Source organism: Microtus oregoni, unplaced genomic scaffold (assembly GCF_018167655.1).
Source record: "Microtus oregoni isolate MIOR12 unplaced genomic scaffold, Mior012 000004F_ref0000308, whole genome shotgun sequence".
NCBI classification, from domain to species: Eukaryota; Metazoa; Chordata; class Mammalia; order Rodentia; family Cricetidae; genus Microtus; species Microtus oregoni.
This window is the reverse complement of record NW_024543063.1, coordinates 10554105-10573284: the sequence shown is the minus strand read 5'-3', so window position 1 is coordinate 10573284 and position 19180 is coordinate 10554105. Positions and strand designations below refer to the sequence as shown.

The window sequence follows — 19180 nt, the reverse complement described above, 5'->3', positions numbered from 1 at the left end:
ATGTGAGCACTACCTTGTCTGGCCTAACTACGTGTGTGTGTGTGTGTGTGTGTGTGTGTTTTCAAGATAGGGTTTCTCTGTGTAATCTTTGCTGTTCCAGAACTTACACTGTAGATCAGGCTGGCTTCTAACTCACAGAGATCTGCCTGCCTCTGCCTCCCGAGTGCTGGGATTAAAGACAAGTACCACCACTTAACTACATTTTTTAGAGCATTCTCTGTCCTTATTAGTGTGCTTTTTAGTGCCCTTACCTTGTGGAGGTGTTGCTGTTCAGTTGATTGTTTGGTTGGTTGGTTGGTTGGTTTTTTGAGACTGGGCTTCTCTGTGTAGTCCTGCTGCTGTTCTGGAATTCACTAGTGGACCAAGGTGGCCTTGAACTCACAGAGGTCCCCCTGCCTCTGCCTCCTGAGTGATTACACATGTGTATCACCATACCCGACACTTTGTAGGGTTTTAATGGAGGACAGTGTGGTCTCTGGCGTGGAGATGACCATCCGGCCTGTGGCTGTCTCGGAGCTGCAGCTACATCTGTGTGTGCTGCTGCTGTGGCTATGACAGCATGTGCCCCCACCACCACCACTCTGCCACTGTTCTCCAGATACACATGAGCATAGAAGTCCTCGAGGACAGGTGAGGCACAGTTCTTCCCACCCCATGCCAAGGGTTTGCCAAGAGAGTGACTGACCCTGAGAAAAAGCCAGGCCAACTCTCCAGTTGAAATACAAGCCATATCCCCCCTAGGTGAGTCCCAAGGCCTAGTGGTAGCCTCCAGGACTGTGAGTTCATGAGATATTTTCATTGAAATGAATCCTTATTTGGACAAATAGTGCAACTGGGAACTAGTCCTCCCTTTCCCACATCTCCAGGTGAGGGTGTATTGGAAGTGAGTTAAAATACCTCCATGATAGCAGTAAATCCAAAAAGGAAATGGGAACCGTGGATGGGACCTGCATCCGCGCTGTCCTTTGTTTGGGTAAAATGCTATAGGGGTGGCCTGTGTAGCTGTTGAGGGTTGGGGCCACACGGGTTGTGGTGCCCCTCTTTCAGAGTGGCCAGCATGGTCATTGAGGGTTGGGGCCACACAAGTTTTTTTTTTTTTTTTGATTTTTCGAGACAGGGTTTCTCCGTAGCTTTTGGTTCCTGTCCTGGAACTAGCTCTTGTAGACCAGGCTGGCCTCGAACTCACAGAGATCCGCCTGCCTCTGCCTCCCGAGTGCTGGGATTAAAGACGTGCGCCACCACCGCCCGGCTGGGCCACACAAGTTTTGCTCTCTCAGGGTTACCTGTATGGCCAGCCGTTGAGGGTCGGGGCCACACATGGCTCTTCTTCCTGTTGTGTAGTCCTTGCTCTGGCTGAAGCTCAGCATCTGTACCCTCCTCCCCTCCTGGTGACTTCCCTAAGTCTTCAAAGGGTGCATGCAGCTGGCCACATGGCTCTACTTCAGGCTCAGTGTGGTGAGCCAGTCACATGCAGAGATCCTGTCCCCTTGCTGTTACTCCACACAGATGTGTCTGTGAGACAGTTCATACCTTTCTTCTTTAATTAGCTGGTACCATTACTGACCGTTAGCTCTGACCTTTCCCTAGCTCCAGACATTGTCTTTCAGCCTCTTTCCACAAACATTTTACGGGCCCACCATCCACTCTGCCCTGTTTCCTGTTGTGGGGAGTGACACTCTGTAAAGCACCTGGAGGTCACCCATGTGCACCGGTCATTGGGATCTGGCAAAGAGGCTCATTTCTGCTGTTAGTTGTTCAGTGTGGCTGGGACTGTCCCCAGTTTGCGCCTGCTTTGAGCTAGTACCTTCTCTGTGTCTTGCTGGTCACTCAGCTTTCTAGGTGTATCTGTTTGTTTATATTTTGTACCCCAGGAAGGAGTCAGGTATCTTAGTGGTAGCTATCACGTCACCCCTTTGCTAGGTGACCCTTTGCTTGAGGGGAAAGTGGCTCTCCTTCTATACACACCTCCTCTGGCTACACAGTCCCTCAGGGACGATCCCCCAGTTGCAAGCTGAGGCCTTGTGTGTCCCACTGTGGTCTGAGCCTTCTCTGGAGTTTCCTCAGGAGTGTCCATAGCATGGCGGGAGTGTGTCTGGATAGCCACATGGGGCTGAGGGTGTCAAGCTGCCACCCCTTTTCTGCTCCTAGATAGGCCAAGCACTTCTTCCCTCTAGCTTTTGTTTGTTTTGTTTTGGAGACAGGGTTTCCCTACATAGTTCTGACTGTCCTGAAACTCACTCTATAGCCCAAGCTGGCCTCAAACACACAGAGATCCATCCACCTCTGCTTCCCGAGTGCAGGGATTCCAGGCATGCACCACCGCAGCCTGGCCCTTCCAGCCTTTCTTGTGCTCACATTTTTCAAAACTGTTTGCAGACTAAACCTGGCCCAGAATACACTAACTTTGATTTAGGAAGCGTGCTGCCTGGTGAGATTCCTGGCTCACTGCTGTGCAAGGCGCCTTGGTAGAAGGCCTATCTCCCTCCTGAACTGCCCCTAGGAGTACTTTCCTTGATGTCACACCTGCATGGAGCTCTCCAGCTCTCCACCAATAACCTTCCCAGCCTGATGGTGCAGGTCCCCAGCAGCTGTCCCAGGCCTACAGCTGGTCCTCACGTCTGTCCGGTACACCAGTCCTCAGGCCACCCTGCTGAGAAGGTAGGGCTCCTGGGCTTCCAGTGCCTGGGGAGAGGTGAAGTGTTCACTTTTGTCTCCACAGCTAAGAATCCCTGGAGCTTTCACTGACTGGATTCAGTAGTTGACACCTTGGTTTATGGCTTGTTCTGCAGTGTCCTCTGTCTGTGTCCTGAAGAAGCTTCCCAGCCTTCCTTCAGCGCTTCCTCAGGTGGACTCCACCTCTACCCTTTCAGGGAGGCTGGGAACACTATCTGCAGTCTGTGTCTCACCCTGCAGCTGTCCTGGCAGTCAAATAGCACCCTCTCCGACCAACTCAGGCCTCCATAACAAGGGTATCCTTTCTGGGCTTGCTTCTTCAGCATTCAGAATCCACTGTTGGGTCAGATAGTAACGGTGCACACCTTTAGTCCCAGCACTTGGGAGGCAGTGGAAGGTGGATCTCTGAGCGTTCAAGGCCAGCCTGGTCTACTAGTAAGTTATGGGACAGCCAGGGCTACCGAGAATCCTCCCTCAAAAACATATAAAAACAAACAAAAAAATCCACTTGCCTCAGTAGAGGGATTAGTTCTGACTGAGAGGATTTTCTCCTGCTGTGGCTGTCACCTGCCAGCTGTTGGGCTCTGCATGTTCTGTACACACTGCGGTGCCTACAGCCATGGAGCAGTGATGCAGATGCAGATAGCAATAGCAGTGCTCTTAACTGGTTCGAGAGCCTGCAGCAGATACAGTAGGGATCCACTGCCTGCCCAGGGTTGCTCAGCAGAAGTTCAGAAAGCCTCTTGGTGTTTGTGTGTGATGACCAACACTTCTGGCTAGGATATGGCCCAGCCTGTAGAATGCCTCGCATGAGTGAAGCCTTGGGTTTAATCCCCAGCACTGCACAAACCAGGAGTAGTGGCTCAAACCTGCAGTCAGAGTAGTCAGGAGGACCGGAAGTCAAGGTCGTTCTCAGTTAACAAGTGACTTTGAAGGCAGCCTGGGCTACCTGAGGTCCTGTCTCAAAACCTATAGGACGGAGAGAAGTAGAGTTTCTTTGAAGTCCCCATACCTTGAGTTGCTTTCTTTCCTCTGCTTAGTTTTTCTCGGGTCTGCTTCATTCCGCCCTCCTCTTCTCTCTTTCTTTGCAGAGTGAGGGTACTAGGCAAACACTGCCATTTGGCTATGCCTATCCTCTTCTCTCCAAGTCCTTTGAAGCCAGTTCCAAACACTGTCTCACCAATAAATAAAATACCCACATCTAGCAGAGAGATTTAAGAAATAAACACTAGGAGGCTGGAGAGATGGCTCATTGGTTAAGAGAGTAGATTATTCTTCCAGAATACCCTAGTTCAATTCCAAGCACCCATATGGCAGCTCACAACTGTCTGTAACTCCAGGACCCAACACCCTCACATACATAGGCAAAATAACACACATACAGGCAAATTACACATACATACAGGCAAAACACCATTAAAAAATAAGAAGAAAAGAAAAGAAATAAATATAACCCACAAACAAATAGAATCAACAAGAACCCTCCACACCAGTTCAGCCCTTATTCAAATTTCTTTTTTGTTTTTTTGTTTGTTTTGCTTTGTTTTTTCAAGATAAGGTTTCTCTGTGAATCTGTGGAGCCTGTCCTGGAACTCACTTTGTTGACCAGGCTGGCCTTAAACTCACAGAGATCCACCTACCTCTGCCTCCTGAGTGCTGGGATTAAAGGTGTGCGCCACCACATGGCCAGCCTATACTCAAATTCCTTAATGTCTAGAGTTTCTTTTACATTTGGTTTGTGTTGTCCTACACATACCTCATGCTACATTTCTTTATCCCTCTATATTCCTCATATTTAATCTGGCAATGCCCGTGGTGAAGAAAACATGATGATGTTTTACAGTGCACATAAGCTAGATGGGACTGGGACTGTCAATAAAGGAGGTGGTGAACTGGCCTGCACACAGGGTGAAGGGGTGAGGTAAAAGGGAATTGTAAATTCTTTCTTTATTTATGTGTATTGATGTTTTACCTGCAGGTATATCTGTGTGAGAGTGTCTGATCCCCCGGAATTGGAGTTAGAGACAGTTATGAGTTGCCATGGAGGTGCTGGGAATTGAACCTGAGTCCTCCAGAAGAGCAGACAGTGTTCTTCACCACTAAGCCATCACTCCAGCACCCCCCCTCGTAAATTTTTTCTTTTTCTTTTTTTCCCACAAGGCAGGTTTCTCAGTGTAGCCTTGGCTGGGCTGGAATCCCTCTGTAGACCAGGCTGGCCTTGGAGCACACTCTGCAGCAGACACTTTGCAAATGGCTGCTTCTGTGCTGTTAACAGGGCGAGGACTGATGCCCTGCCGTCGGGGTTTAACACAGTCTGTTTGCTCTGCCGTCGGGGTTTAACACAGTCTGTTTGTTCTGTCTTCCCGCAGGCCTCAACCATGCTGCGAGCCTCCTTGGTTCCTGAGTAAGTAATCATGCTTAGAAGTTTTCATTAATTGTGTTCTAAAATTTGACTTTTATTTTATGTGTATGAGTGCTTTGCCTGTGTGTATACATCACCTGCCTGCCTGGTGCCTGCTGAGGCCGGAAGATGGCATTGGATGCCCTAGAACTGGATTTACACGTGACTGTGACCACCATGTGGATGCTGGGAACCAAATGCAGGTCTTCTGGAAGAGCAGCCAGTGTTCTTAACCAAAGAGCCATCTCTCCAGCTCCGTATTCCTATCTATATGTGAAACTGGAATTCAAGATAATTGAACTAAACATTCAACTACATGTGTATATGGAAGGAAATACCAATGATTATAAATAATGCTAAACTAGATTTATCTTTTAATATCGACTCTTATAAGATAGCATGAAATAGCAAAAAACTATTGGCTTATTCCTCTGATATTCTCTAGAAATAAATTCTGTCCTCCTGCCTCAGCCTCTAGGTTCTGAAATTATAAGTATTAGCCACGTACCCAGTTTTTATAGTAATTTTGAGATGTAAATAGATGATTACGAAAATTCTTTTTAAAAATTCTCTTTTTTTTAAAAAAAAAATATTTATTTATTTATTTACTATGTATACAATGTTCTGTCTGTGTGTATGTCTGCAGGCCAGAAGAGGGCACCAGACCCCATTACAGATGGTTGTGAGCCACCATGTGGTTGCTGGGAATTGAACTCAGGACCTTTGGAAGAGCAGGCAATGCTCTTAACCACTGAGCCATCTCTCCAGCCCCCTAAAAATTCTCTTTTGAAAATGTGTTCGTGTGTGTGTGTGTGTGTCTCAGCTCACCTATATGTATATCACATGCTCACAGTGCTTTCAGAGGCCAAAAGAAATTAGAGTTACAGATGGTTGTGAGCTGCCATGTTGGTACTGAGAATAGAACCTGGGTCCTCTGCAAGAGCAGCCAGTTCCCTTAACTGTTGAGCCATCTCTCCAGCCCCCCAAGACTTCCCAGTGTTAACATTTTCCACAAGCCCTGTGCAGTTAGCAAAGGCATAAGGTCAGCATGGGTGTGAGCGTTGGCCTTGAGTGACTTAGCCTGTAATCACTGCACTTGGGAGGCTGAGGTGGGAGGGGCAGCCTCTGCCACACAGTGAGACCCTGTTGGAACACTAAAACAAAAACAAAACCTAGTATGCATTTTGTCTTATTATAGAAAATTTGTATGCCATTGAAATCTAAGAAGAAATAAATTTAGACTGCATAAAATCCATCATGCAGGGCAGAGCTGGGTGGTGGCCTGGATGCTAGGCTCCCGGTGGAAGAAGGCTCTGTCTATTTTGGGAGCCCACAGTTGTGGTGGCATTTGAGCCACTGATAGTTCCTTGAGTCTACATCAATATCTGAGTTCGGGAGATGGAATGACATGTCCCTTTGCCCTTTTTCTTCTCTTTGAACTTGCGATGCTGAGTAGGAAGTTGAAGGATGTCCCATTACTGCCCTCCCTGGATTATGAGAAACTGAAGAAGGATTTGATTTGGGGCAATGATCGCTTGAAAGCCTTCTTGTTGCAGGCTCTGCGCTGGGTAGGTATCATCCCCTCGAATTTAGAAACAAACAGGGAACACTCCGCACTGCTTTTCTTGGCTGGCTACCTGGTAACTTGGCTGGTATCTCATAACCCCTCTGTTAATGATCCCTTCCTGCTGCCTGCCACCAAGACCTGGGGTTAAAAGCTGCTCTAGCCAGGTATGGGAGCACATGCCTTTATTCCCAGCTGCTCTAGCCAGGTATGGGAGCACGTGCCTTTATTCCCAGCTGGCAGAGGTAGAGGTAGGTACAGTTCTGAAGTTCAGGGCCAGCCTGGTCTACACACCAGGTCCAGCCCAGCCCAGGGCTATATAGTGAGGCTCCACCTCCACCCACAGCTCCTGAGTAGTCTGTGGCCTTTTTCTAAAGCACTCTGTACTGGTGTCAGTTACTGTTGCCTGGATGTGGACTGTGGCTGCCACTGCTGTTCAGCCCCTACCTGGTCAAGTGCTAAAATCAGCTAGGAGCCTTAATGTTTGTTAGAGCTCAGTCATAACTCCAGAGACCGCTGGGTTAGCCCCACTGGGTAGGCCTCATCTGAATTCCCATTCTTCAGTCCTTAGGTTGACCAGTTGAAGCCAGTGGTTGGTTTTCAAGTGTTGCAGACCCCCCCTACACTCTCAAAAAGTTTTGAGGCCCCCCGAGAGTTTTGTTTATGTGGATTTTCTCTTAACAGTATTTATACGATTAGAAAATTAGAATAGAAAAATTAAGAATTTATCATTCCCTGTAAATAGCAATAACTGGTTTTCAAAAAACAAACCAAATGTGTACAGAGTGGTGTTGTTCATCTCTGTAACTGTCTTCATTGTGTGCCCCGAGGAGGGTTCTGGGTTCTCAGACCCTGCTTTTGTGTTAGGCTTCCTAGTGTCACGTCTACACAGTCTGAGAAAGTGGTCAGGAGCATGGCAGAACGCATCTTAGTGTAGTCACTGTGAAAATAGTCATGTCCCCTCCAGTTCCGAGAGCTGGGGGGGATGCCCAGAGCTTTCTGAACTTCACTTTGAGAATTACTGACCAAAACCTTTCACCAAAGAGCGTATTCTAACTCACGATAGCGTAGTGTCAAGCTCCTTTGTGGGCCCTGTATTTCAGGATCCACTGGTACCAGAATTCTTTGAGCAGCTTCCCTACCTTTGAGTGGAAACAGTCCTCACTGGTACTTAGCATCTGGTGGTGCTTCCTGGACTCTGCCTGATTGGGAACTATGAGGAATACTTGGGGCCCAAGGGGAGAACCCCCTGGTACCTGCTCTGTTTGTAGGGGCTTGCTGACCAGGGTGGGCGGGCAGCCTGAGTGATCAACAAGAGCTGCCCCACCCATGGTTTGCTTGTGTCTGTTGGTGTTACCACACTCACCTGGTTGCCTGAGTTTGCCACCCAGCACTGGCTCAGTCAGCCCACTCCCTGGGCCTCTTGCTGGGAGAAAGCAGGCATCTTAACCAGATAATCAGGAAGGCATGCGGGTGTTCAGTGGCTGTGCCTGTTTTCTTCTCCAGGGCCCCATGCAGCCTCTTGGCTCCTCAGGAATTCCCCGTGTGACATTCTTGGCACAGTCCTTCAGCAGTCCCCTCTTCAGTGGTGATCAGATCAACCAGCAGCATCTTCCTCCCCTGAAGGCCTCTCCTTCCTCCTGTGTGTTGTGTCTGTTGGCTTTGGCCTTTGTCTGGGTGTTATAAGCTTTTCCTGGAAAAGCAAGCATATTTGCCCATTTGTCAGGGACGCAGCTTTCTCCTGTCCTAACTATACACTGCCTCGTGCACCTGCACGTCACACACACCTTCCCACCCAAGCTTTTTTCTTCCCCTGTGGATATCACACAAATACATACGGCAGCATAGCAGATTTAATGGCTCCCTAAATTCCAACCAGCTTGCCAACCTTTCTCCCATCTGCCCCCTCCCAGCCACTGCTCATCAGGCCCTGTAGGATAGGGCCATTGAGAGCCTTCTACAGGTAGCCTGGGCCCCACTTTGTGAGCTAGGCCACACCCGCCCCAACCCCTCCACACACTCGCCTTCCTTCCTGCTGGTTGACCATCTGCTCACCCTTCAGGGACTAGCTCTTGCCTCTGTAGGAGTTTGTACTTTGGTTTTTCTTTGCAGCGCTTGACCACGTCCCATCCTGGAGAGCAGAGGGAGACGGTCCTGCAAGCCTATATCAGCAATGACCTCTTGGATTGTCACAGCCACAACCAGGTCGGTAAGAGGGGGCCAGGGCCTTCTGCAGTAGGGGAGCACTTAGCAGACTTGAGGCTTTGGTTTCTCTTGATTGTCAGTGTGCTGACCTTTGAGTATGAGCTTATCAGTTGCTTGAGGTCTGTGTTCACCTCTTGACCTCCTCTTCAGTTCTGGAGATTCCCAAACAAGCCAGGTGCCTTGATGGGCTCTGCAGCTCTTCTGTTCATCTTCCCTCACCCCCTTCCATCCTCCCATTTTCAGAGTTCAAAGTCAATGTGTTGCATTAGTGTTTTTTGTCTAAGTGCTACAATCTCTGCAGCCATTGAAGACTGTAGTTCCTTCAAGCACATGTTACTTGTTTTGTTGTTTGTTTTGTTCAGGTGTTGTTGTTTGTGTTAGGGTCTTTTATTTTTAAGATTTTTTTTTAAATGATTTTATTTATTATATATACAACAGTCTGCTTCCCTGTATGCCTGCAGGCCAGAAGAGGGCGCCAGATCTCATTACAGATGGTTTTGAGCCACCATGTGGTTGCTGGGAATTGAACTCAGGACCTCTGGAAGAACAGTCAGTGCTCTTAACCGCTGAGCCACCTCTCCAGCCCTATTTTTAAGATTTTTTAAAAAATCTATGTGTATGGGTATTTTGCACCTGCATGTATGTATACCACATGTATGCACTGCTTGTGGAGGTCAGAAGGCAGTGTCAGTTCTTCACAGTTGTGAGCCCGCAGTGGGTGCTAAGAATTATATCCTATGCTCTGGAAAAACAGCTAGTCAGTGCTCTTCACTGCTGAGCCATCTCTCCAACCCTTTGTATTAGGATCTTACATAGTTCAGGCTGGCTTCATATTTTCTGTGTGGGCTGAAGCTGACCTTGAACTTCTGAACTTCGTGCTTCTACAATCTCCTGGACCCTGGGATTATAGACTTGTGCCCATGGCTGGTTTCTATGGTTTGGTGCTGAGGATCAAACTGTGGGCTTCATGCATACTATACAACAGAGCTCATCCCCACCCCTGTTTGTTTCTAAGAAGGAATGACTTAAAGTTCTCTAAAGACAACCTGCCGGGTCAGAAGACTCCTTGGTAATGCAGATGCTGGGCCACCATGACTCCAAAATGGATCAGGCTGTTTGGGCGGGAAACTGAACTGGTTGGCTAGCTATTTCTCCCTTTGTGGTCCTCAGAGTTCAATGTGTAGCATAGCATCGTCAACCTGAAGGAACTTCTGTCATTGTAGACATCTGACAGTTCTAGCTCTGCAGCATTATGTGTGCATCTCAAGAGCCTGCTTCCTTAATGCAAGAACTATTGTCTTTCCGAATCCATAGTTCCACTTACCATTCACAGAAGTTAATATCGAAAATATTGGAAAATTTTGAAGTTGTTATTCCATTACCTAGATTAAGAAATAGAAACTTAGGCCAAAGAGATGGCTCAGCCATTAAAGGCCAGGCTCACAACCAAAAACATAAGAAATAGAAACTTCTAGCATTTTGGGAACTTCTAGGCAACCCCTTTTCTTTATAAAGAAGTAGCCAAAAACCAATCTCAGAGCGAAGGAGGCAAAAGTCTACATGGTAGTCCAGGATAGCTAGGGCTACATAGACCCTGTCTAAAAGAAAAGAGAAGAAGGAAAGAAAAGAGAGAAAGAGCCAAATTTTAAAAATTACATCCCAACTTTTAAAAATTATAATATCCTGTGTTAGGGTTTCTAGTGCTGTGAAGAGACGCCATGACCACAACAGCTCTTACAAAGGAAAACATTAAAAAGGGGGTGGCTTACAGTTTCAGGGTTTAGTCCGTTATCATCATGGTGGGGCATGGTAACATGTAGACAGACATGGTGCTGGGAAGAAGCTGAGGGTTCTGCGTCTTGATCCACAGGCAACAGGAAGTGAACTGAGTACCACACTGAGCATTGCTTGAGCAAAAAAGACCTCAAAGCCCACTCCCACAGTGACACACTTCCTCCAACAAGGCCACACCCACTCCAGCAAGGCCACACCTCCTAATAGTACCACTCCATTTGGGGGCCATTTTCTTTCAAACCACCACATTCCCCTCCCTGGCCCCAAAGGCTTGTAGCCATATAATGCAAAACTGAATTCAGTCCAACTTCAAAAGTCCCCAGTCTATGATAGTTTTCAAACTTATTTAAAAGTCTAAAGTTCAAAGTTTCTTCTGAGATTCATGCACTCTCTTAGCTGTAATCCCTTGTAAAATTAAAACTTCTGCACATAGTAAATGAGTAGTGGAGCCCAGACTGTCTAGCTACTTTAAAGCTAAACATTAAAAGTAGTTTAACTCCAGAGAAGCCAGTGTAACTCCCACCAGGGGAAGAAAGGAAGAAATCTTACATCCAGGAGCAGCTTCTTTGCACGGAGCATTCTGTTAAGGACTTTTCCTTAAGAGATCTTGGTTGATCCTGACACCTTGAGACGCCAGGTCATATCTCTTCTACAGAGAGTCGAGGCTCAGGGCTGAGTATAATGTCCAAGCCTAGTTTCATTTCTGTTACTGAGATGAATACTGTGGCAAAAGCAGCTTGGGGAAGAGTTTATTTTTACTCTTAAGTCCATCTTTGCCAGCAAATCTAGACAGCAGGACCGTGACCCAGCTAGTCACATCCACAGTCAAGCAGAGAGATGGACATGTGAGTGCTTGTGGTCAGCTTGGCTTATCCACTCTCACACAGCTTGGGATCTCCTGATCAGGAACTGGGCCTGCCCGCAGTTAAAATGGGGCTTTTCCTATCAGTTAAGATAATCCCCCACAGGCCATCCTGAACTAGGCAGCCCCTCATTGAGACTGTCTTCCCACCTCATTGCAGATTTGATGAAACTGAGATTCAGACTAAGATCTTAAACCAGGCATCAGTGTTTTCTTTAATAAACATTTTACTTTTGCCAGTCACAGTTTTTTTAAGAACAGGCAATTTTGGGGCTGGGAGCTGGCTCAGCTGGTAAAGTGCAAGCATGTATTCCCAGCACCCAGGTTAAGAAGAGGGCAGAGAGGGAGGGAGGGAAGTGGGAGGAGGGGAGGAAGTGGGAATTTGGATTGGTATTATTTTTTTTTAAATATTTATTTATTAAGTATACAGTATTCTGTCTGCATGTATGCCTGCAGGCCAGAAGAGGGCACCAGATCTCATTACAGATGGTTGTGAGCTACCATGTGGTTGCTGGGAATTGAACTCAGGACCTTTGGAAGAGCAGGCAATGCACTGAACCACCAAGCCATCTCTCAGCCCCTGGATTGAGTAATAAAAAATTTAAAAAAAAGAAGGTGGCAGGTAGGCAATCTTGCTGGGGAGGCAGCAACAGGATCCCAGGGGGTTGTTAGTCAGCAGTCTAGCCAAATCAGCGAGTTTCAGGCTCTGTGAGGGACCCTGTCTCAAAAACTAAGCTGCAGAGTGGATGAGGAAGACACCTCTGGGCTCCACATGCATGTTCATGCACACATGTGCACACACACAAAAGCAAAAAGCAAGGCAAGAGTTAATATATGTTAGAAGCCAGGAGAGAATTGTTTGCAAGGGTGTCTGAAGGGTCCCTGGACTGTGGGAATGTGGCTTCTGGACTTGGTTACCTGTTAGCACACATTCACTTGTGAACACTCTTCAAGCTGTTCCCTGGTGACCTATTGTTGAAATTAGAGTGGCGGGCTACGTTCCTGGCACCCAGCCGCCCGCACAGCTAGCTTTACCCGAAATAATTACACGGAAACTCTATTCTTTTAAACACTGCCTGGCCCATTTCTATTAATATGTGTAGCACCGAGGTGCGCTTACCAGGAAGATTCTAGCCTATGTCCATCCTGGGTTGGAGCGTCATCGCGTCTGCCCTGAGAGGAGCTGCATGACTTCTGAGCTCACTTCCTTTTCCTCCCAGCATTCTGTTCTGTTTACTCCTCCCACCTATGTTTTAACCTATGAGGCCAAGCAGTTTCTTTATTACTTAACCTTCCTCCATCAACCTATAAGTTCTCTGTATTGTACCCTACATTGAAAATTTGCCTAAATAAAGATGATACAAGGACAGTCAGAGATGGCAGGTGGCTCTTTCACTGGGCGTAGTCCAGTTGGAACCCTCTACATCCAGTACAGAGCTACCATACAGGAGTCTTGCTTCCCCAAACTTCTACTAATGCCTCCTTGTTTCTCTTTCCTGAATTGATGTGCTCTAGCCTCCTTCCCTCCCGCTCCTTTCTGAACACAGGGTGTTAGGAGTGCTCTACCACTAAGTCACATCCCAACCACTGTGTTTGTGTGTGTGTGTGTATGCGTGTGTGTGTTTGTGTGTGTGCGTCTGTGTGTGTATGGGGGGTGGATGTTTGTCTGCCTGTATGTGCACCATGTGTATGCAGGGTCTGAGGAGGTCAGAAGAGGGCATCAGATCCCCTGGAACTGAGGTTGTTCATTGTTGATAGCTGGCATGTGGGTGCTAGGAACCCAACCCAGGTCCTCTGCAGGAGCAGCAAGTACTCTTAACTGCCGAGCCATCTTCTTCAGCCCTATAGCCACTGGTTTTTGAAAATATCTTGCTATAACCTGGACTGACCTCAAATTGGAGATTGTCCTCCCTCTGTTTCCCAAGTACTGGGTGACAAGCATGCACCATCATGATGGCTTCCTGTCTGTATTTTGGTAACTCCCTGCTCATGTGAATCTGGTGTGCCCCAATGCTGAGACACTCTATGTTAGCTCCCATGATAACACCTCCTACCTGTTGCTGTGCTGGAAGATCACGGGAGCAGCATAGTGCAATCTAGCCACTTTATTTCTGTCTTGTGTCTGTATTGTCCCACGCTTTGTCCCTAGCTCTTCAGCCTTTTGGAGCATAAGTGGAGGAACTCAGGATTTGCCCTTGCTCAGTACTGTCTTGTGAATAACCTAGGGGTCTGCATTGTTGTTCCAGAACAACATTTCTCATGGTATTTAGTCAGTTGTTCAGAATTTGTCTTTTTTTTTTTTAAGCCATTTGCTTGTAGTCCTGTCATGTTTGGAGGGGGCTGAATTAGATGTGTTTGTCTCTCATCTGGAAAGCCAGCAGCAGTAGCGACCACATGTGCCCTGTTGTTCTAGGTGCTTGGCATACTTAATGAAACTTAGAAATTTGGGCAACTTCCTTTGCCAAGTCTCATCAAGTACTGTTTGGAAATCAGGAGTTGCAGGGGAAGTGTGTGGCTGCAGCCTATTGCCCTCGAGTCAGGCAGGCCTGGGGGTCATGGTCCCTTCTCTGCCTCCCCTCACTGCTGGCTCTCAATGTTGTCCCCTACAGAGGAGCGTGCTGCAGCTGCTGCACTCCAAGAGCGAAGCTGTGCGGCAGTACATGGCCAGGCTCATCAACGCCCTGGCATCCCTGGCTGAAGGTGAGCTGACATTTCCCTCCAAGCAGAACATCCCTGGCAAAGCCACGTGGCATGCCTGTGAAATTAGTGTTTCCCAGTGTTGCTTAAAGTAGCCCAGGTCTCCTCATTTATTTCTGTTCTTCTAACGTCTCTTGGGAAATTAGTTCTTAAGATAATTGCCTAAGTTTCTGTCAGAGCAAGTTTTCATGCCTTTGGAGTTTGTTTACAAGACCCAAGATTTTTATAACTCTTAGTTAAATTATTTTTAACTGCGTAGTAGATAATTTTCTATAATTCCTATTTGCCATAATAAGTTTGTTGAAACAAGTAAAACATATTCTAGCAAGCACTAGAATTTCCTACAGTCTCTAAAGGATTTGAAAATTTCAGAAGTATTAAGATGCTGTAGCTGAATTAAAAGTCAGTTTTACACAGTGCCATTGTCTGGGCAGGCGAACCAGCTCAGCTAATAAAAGCTCTTGCATATGCCCGGTGACCTGAGTTTGATCCCCAGAACCCACTAGCAGGTCAGATGTGGATCCCAGCATTGATGGGTGAGATGGGAAGTGGAGACAGAATTGTTTGTGGGACAGCCAGCCTGGAGAACACAGCATTGGTGGAACGGCAAGAGAGACCCTGCTTCAAACTGAAGTGGAAGGAAAGAACTGACTTGACTGATATGTGTGCACCTGGCACCCACACTCCCACACTCCCAGATGTGCATTTCACACACACTGTACACACCCAGGATGATTATATTACATTCTTATTTGTTGGAGATTTTTGTTGTTGTTTTGTTTTTTAATTATTGTTGAAACTGCATCTCTCTATGTAGACCAGGCTGGCCTTGACCTCACAGTAGTCCACCTGCCTCTGCCTCCTGAGTGCTGGATTGTGTACCATACCCCCAGCCTCATTTGAGGTGTTTTTTTTTTCAATGTGAATAAACAAAGTTTTCAGGTTATGAATACATGATATTCAGCATGTTTATTTAATTCATTATCCCATTTGTTTGGCAAACACTTATTGTAAGCCAGTGTACACCTGAGAACTCTTCATCTAACAATCCTATTTAAAATTGGTATCTGTCAATGCAGAAATCTATGAAAGGTCAGCGGTGAGTCTGCACTTACTAACGTGTCCTAGACAGGGCCCCACCTCCATCGGGCCCTGAGCGTGTCCAAAGGGAACAGGAGAGTGTGGCGGAAGCAGTTCTTGTGAAGGTCCGGGGACGCACAGCATAGCTCCATTCCTTTTTCCCTGTAGGTCCCTCAGTTTCAGGATGTCACAGACGGTGATGGCTGATGTTAACTTCCAGGAAGAAAGGCTTTCTATTGGTTAGATCATTGCTTGAGTAAGCTTCTGTTCTGAGACAGGATCCCCCTATGCAGGTACTAGCATGGCCACGAACTTGTAGTCCTCCTGCTGTGCCTCCCCAGTACTGAGATTGCAGGCATGTACCACCATACCTGGCTCAGAAAAAAATACACTTGAATAATTTCTTCTAGAACTTTCTGGTGTATCCTGTGCAGATCTTCCCCAGATTAATTCTTTATGTCTTCCCCATCTTCCTCTCTGGCCCATCTTTACTCTCTAGGTCGACTCTACCTAGCCCAGAACACAAAGGTGCTGCGCATGCTGGAGGGAAGGCTGAAGGAAGAAGACAAGGACGTCATCACTCGTGAGAATGTCCTTGGGGCCTTGCAGAAGTTCAGCCTCAGGTGAGGACCATGCCATTGGTCAGTCTCTGCCATGAGCTCAGAGTGCCATGCACCGTGTGTGTGTGTGTGTGTGTGTGTGTGTGTGTGTGTGTGTGTGTTTGAACCACCACTTCTTTTTTTAAAAAATTTTTTATTGATATTTATTGAGCTCTACATTTTTCTCTGCTCCCCTCCCTGCATCTCCTCTACCCCCTCCAGCCCTTCCCCATGCTCCCAATTTACTCAGGAGATTTTGTCTTTTTCTGCTTTCTACTTCCCACGTAGATTATATCTATGTAAGTCTCTCTTGGTGTCTGCATTGTTGTCTAAGTTCTCTGGGATTGTGGTTTGTAGTCTGGCTTTCTTTGCTTTATGTTTAAAAACCATCTATGAGTGAGTACATGTGATAATTGTCTTTCTGAGTCTGGGTTACCTCACTCAAAATAATGTTTTTTAGCTCCATCAATTTTCCTGCAAAATTCAAGCTATCGTTATTTTTTTTCTGCTGTGTAATACTCCATTGTGTAAATGTACCACATCTTTCTTATCCATTCTTTGATCAAGGGACATTTAGGTTATTTTCAGATTCTGGCTATGACAAACAAAGCTGCTATGAACATAGTTGAGCACATGTCCTTGTGGCACAATTGAGCATCGTTTGGATATATACCCAAAGTGGTATTACTGGGTCTTGAGGAAGGTTGTTTCCTAATTTTCTGAGAAATCGCCACACTGACATCCAAAGGGGCTGCACCAGCTTGCACTCCCACCGGCAATGCAAGAGTGTTCCCTTTACCCCACAACCTCTCCAGCATAAGTTTCATCAGATTTTTTGATCTTGGCCATTCTGACAGGTGTAAGATGGAATCTCAGAGTTGTTTTGATTTGCATTTCTCTGATGGCTAAGGATGTTGGGCATTTCCTTAAGTGTCTTTCAACCATTTTAGATTCCTCTGTTGAGAGTTCTCTGTTTAGGTCTGTACTCCATTTTTTTTTTATTGGATTATGTGATCTTTTGGTGTCCAATTTCTTGAGTTCTTTGTATATTTTGGAGATCAGACTTCGGTCTGATGCACCACTTACTTCTTACTTAATTCTCATGATGTCCTAGAATGCAAATGTTATCTTTCTGTTAACATGTAAGAAAGGGTAAATGACTTTCCATGATAGAGCTAGAAACTCCCCTCTAGTCTAAGGTCTGCTGGGCTGGAGAAAGACATTACAGTGAGTACACACTTGCCTTCCCCTAGCTAGTGTCGGGTCATTACTGCCAGCCCGGTGTTTGGTATAAGGTAAGCACACAGTCAGGTTGTTCCCCGTTAGTCCTCTGGGGGCCTCACTCCTTGGCACATCCCAGAAGCCCACCCTGAGTCTGGGCCTGGACTTAGCAGGACCTGGAAGTGCTACATTATAACTTTAAAGTCATGTTCTGTTCTGTTTTTTAAGTATTTCTTTTTAAATTTATGTTATGTATGTGAGTGTTTTGCTTGTATGTATGTGCGCCGTGTGCATGTCTGGTGCCCCCAGAGGGCAGAGAGAGTATTGTATCCCTGGAACTGCAGTTACAGATGACTGTAAACTGCCTGACTGAACCAGAGTTCTCTGAAACAGCAGCAGGTTTTCTTAACCACTGAGCCATCTGCCCAGCCCTTCATGTTCTTTTTGAACCAGATCTAGTGTCTTCTTAGAACCCTTTTACAAACAACAACTTAGCTGGGCACAGTAGTGCATGTCTGTAATCTCAGCAATTGGGAGGCAGAGGCAGGTAGAGCTCTAATGACTTTGAGCCCAGCCTGGTCTACATAGTGAGTCCCAGCCAGCCAAGGCTACATAGTGGAATTTTGTTTCCATAAAAAATTGTTTTAGGGGGCTGGAGAGATAGCTCAGTGGTTAAGAGCATTGCCTGCTCTTCCAAAGATCCTGAGTTCAATTTCCGGCAACCACATGGTGGCTCACAACCGTCTGTAATGAGGTCTGGTGCCCTCTTCTGTCCTGCAGACATACACACTGACAGAATATTGTATACATAATAAATACATAAATAGTTTTTAAAAATTGTTTTATTTTATACATATGAGCATTTTGCCTGTGTGTATGTATGTGTAACGTGTGTGCCTGGTGAAACACATGTTTTAGCAGTCAGAAGAGAGTTCTGATCCCCTGGAACAGGGGTTACACATACAGTTCTGAGCAATGATATGGGTGCTGAGAAACGAGCCTAGATCCTCTGCAAAAGCAACAATGCTTTTACCTGCTGAGCCATCTTTCTAGCCCCTGAAGTCACCATCATAAATGGACAAGTCTGGTTTTCACGGATTTGCAGAGTTCTGCAACCATCACAACTTGATTGTAGAACCTATTTTCCATTTATTTATTTATATGTGTGTACTGTGGAGGTCAGAAGGTGATTTGTAGGGATCGGTTCTCTCCTTTCACCATGTGGGTCCAGGAATCACTCACCCACGGAGCCATTTTACCAGTCCTAATTTAGAGCATTTCTGTCTCTCCAGAAAAAGTCTCTCATGAATTGACGTCACTCTCCATTCCATCCGCAGCCCTAGCCAGCCTCCCTTATCTCTCCTGTAGTTCTGCCTTATGCATGTCTATCTAGCACATGGAATCGTGGAAGATGAGCTCCTCCAAGTTGGTTTTTTTTTTTCAAAGTAGTATTTCTGTGGCCGATTGCCTGGGTCAAGTAAGCCAAAGCTGTTAATGACATACATGTATTTGAAGTAGAAGTCTGCTAGCTTTAGATATTGCAAAGGAGACTTTCAAAGTGGGAGGCACTTCTTACTGCTCAATCATTCTTTAAAATATCATGTCCCAGTTGAGCGGGCTTAAGGGTGTTCCCCAGAGTCTGTCTTTCATAACTCCTTTGATCCCCATCTGCACCGTGGAACATTCTTCCATGGAAAGTCCCTTGCCAGTTAATCCATCTAATAAGGAAGGTTGTTTCCTCTTAGGCGCCCGCTACAGACGGCGATGATCAGAGACGGCCTCATCTTCTGGCTGATCGACCTTCTGAAGGACCCCGACTGCCTGTCTGACTACACACTGGAATACTCTGTGGCGTTGCTCATGAACCTCTGCCTCCGCAGTGCAGGTGTCACAGCCCCTCAGTCCTCCCCACACGCACACACCCAGATACACATGTCCTGGTATGGAGGATGGCTGGAGAGACCTGCCTACAAATCTGCATTCCCAGGGAGTTCAGCAGGGCTTGCTTTTTGTTTCCCTTATGGAAAACTTAGTACAGTGAAGCATTTCTAGCTAGGTATGAAGCTAGCAAGTGCTTCAAGCCA

General features: G+C 46.6%; 1 protein-coding gene across 3 annotated transcripts in view; it reads left to right on the top strand.

Annotated features, from left to right (window-relative positions):
- Armc9 (armadillo repeat containing 9) overlaps positions 1-19180 on the top strand; it is a 114921-nt gene that overhangs the window by 34684 nt on the left and 61057 nt on the right. For all 3 annotated transcript variants that reach the window (XM_041650881.1, XM_041650882.1, XM_041650883.1), the window contains exons 10-15: positions 5043-5077; positions 6531-6642; positions 8751-8843; positions 14109-14199; positions 15776-15899; positions 18842-18981. In XM_041650881.1, coding sequence (XP_041506815.1) covers positions 5043-5077; positions 6531-6642; positions 8751-8843; positions 14109-14199; positions 15776-15899; positions 18842-18981 — 595 coding nt within the window. The remainder of the gene's footprint in view (positions 1-5042; positions 5078-6530; positions 6643-8750; positions 8844-14108; positions 14200-15775; positions 15900-18841; positions 18982-19180) is intronic.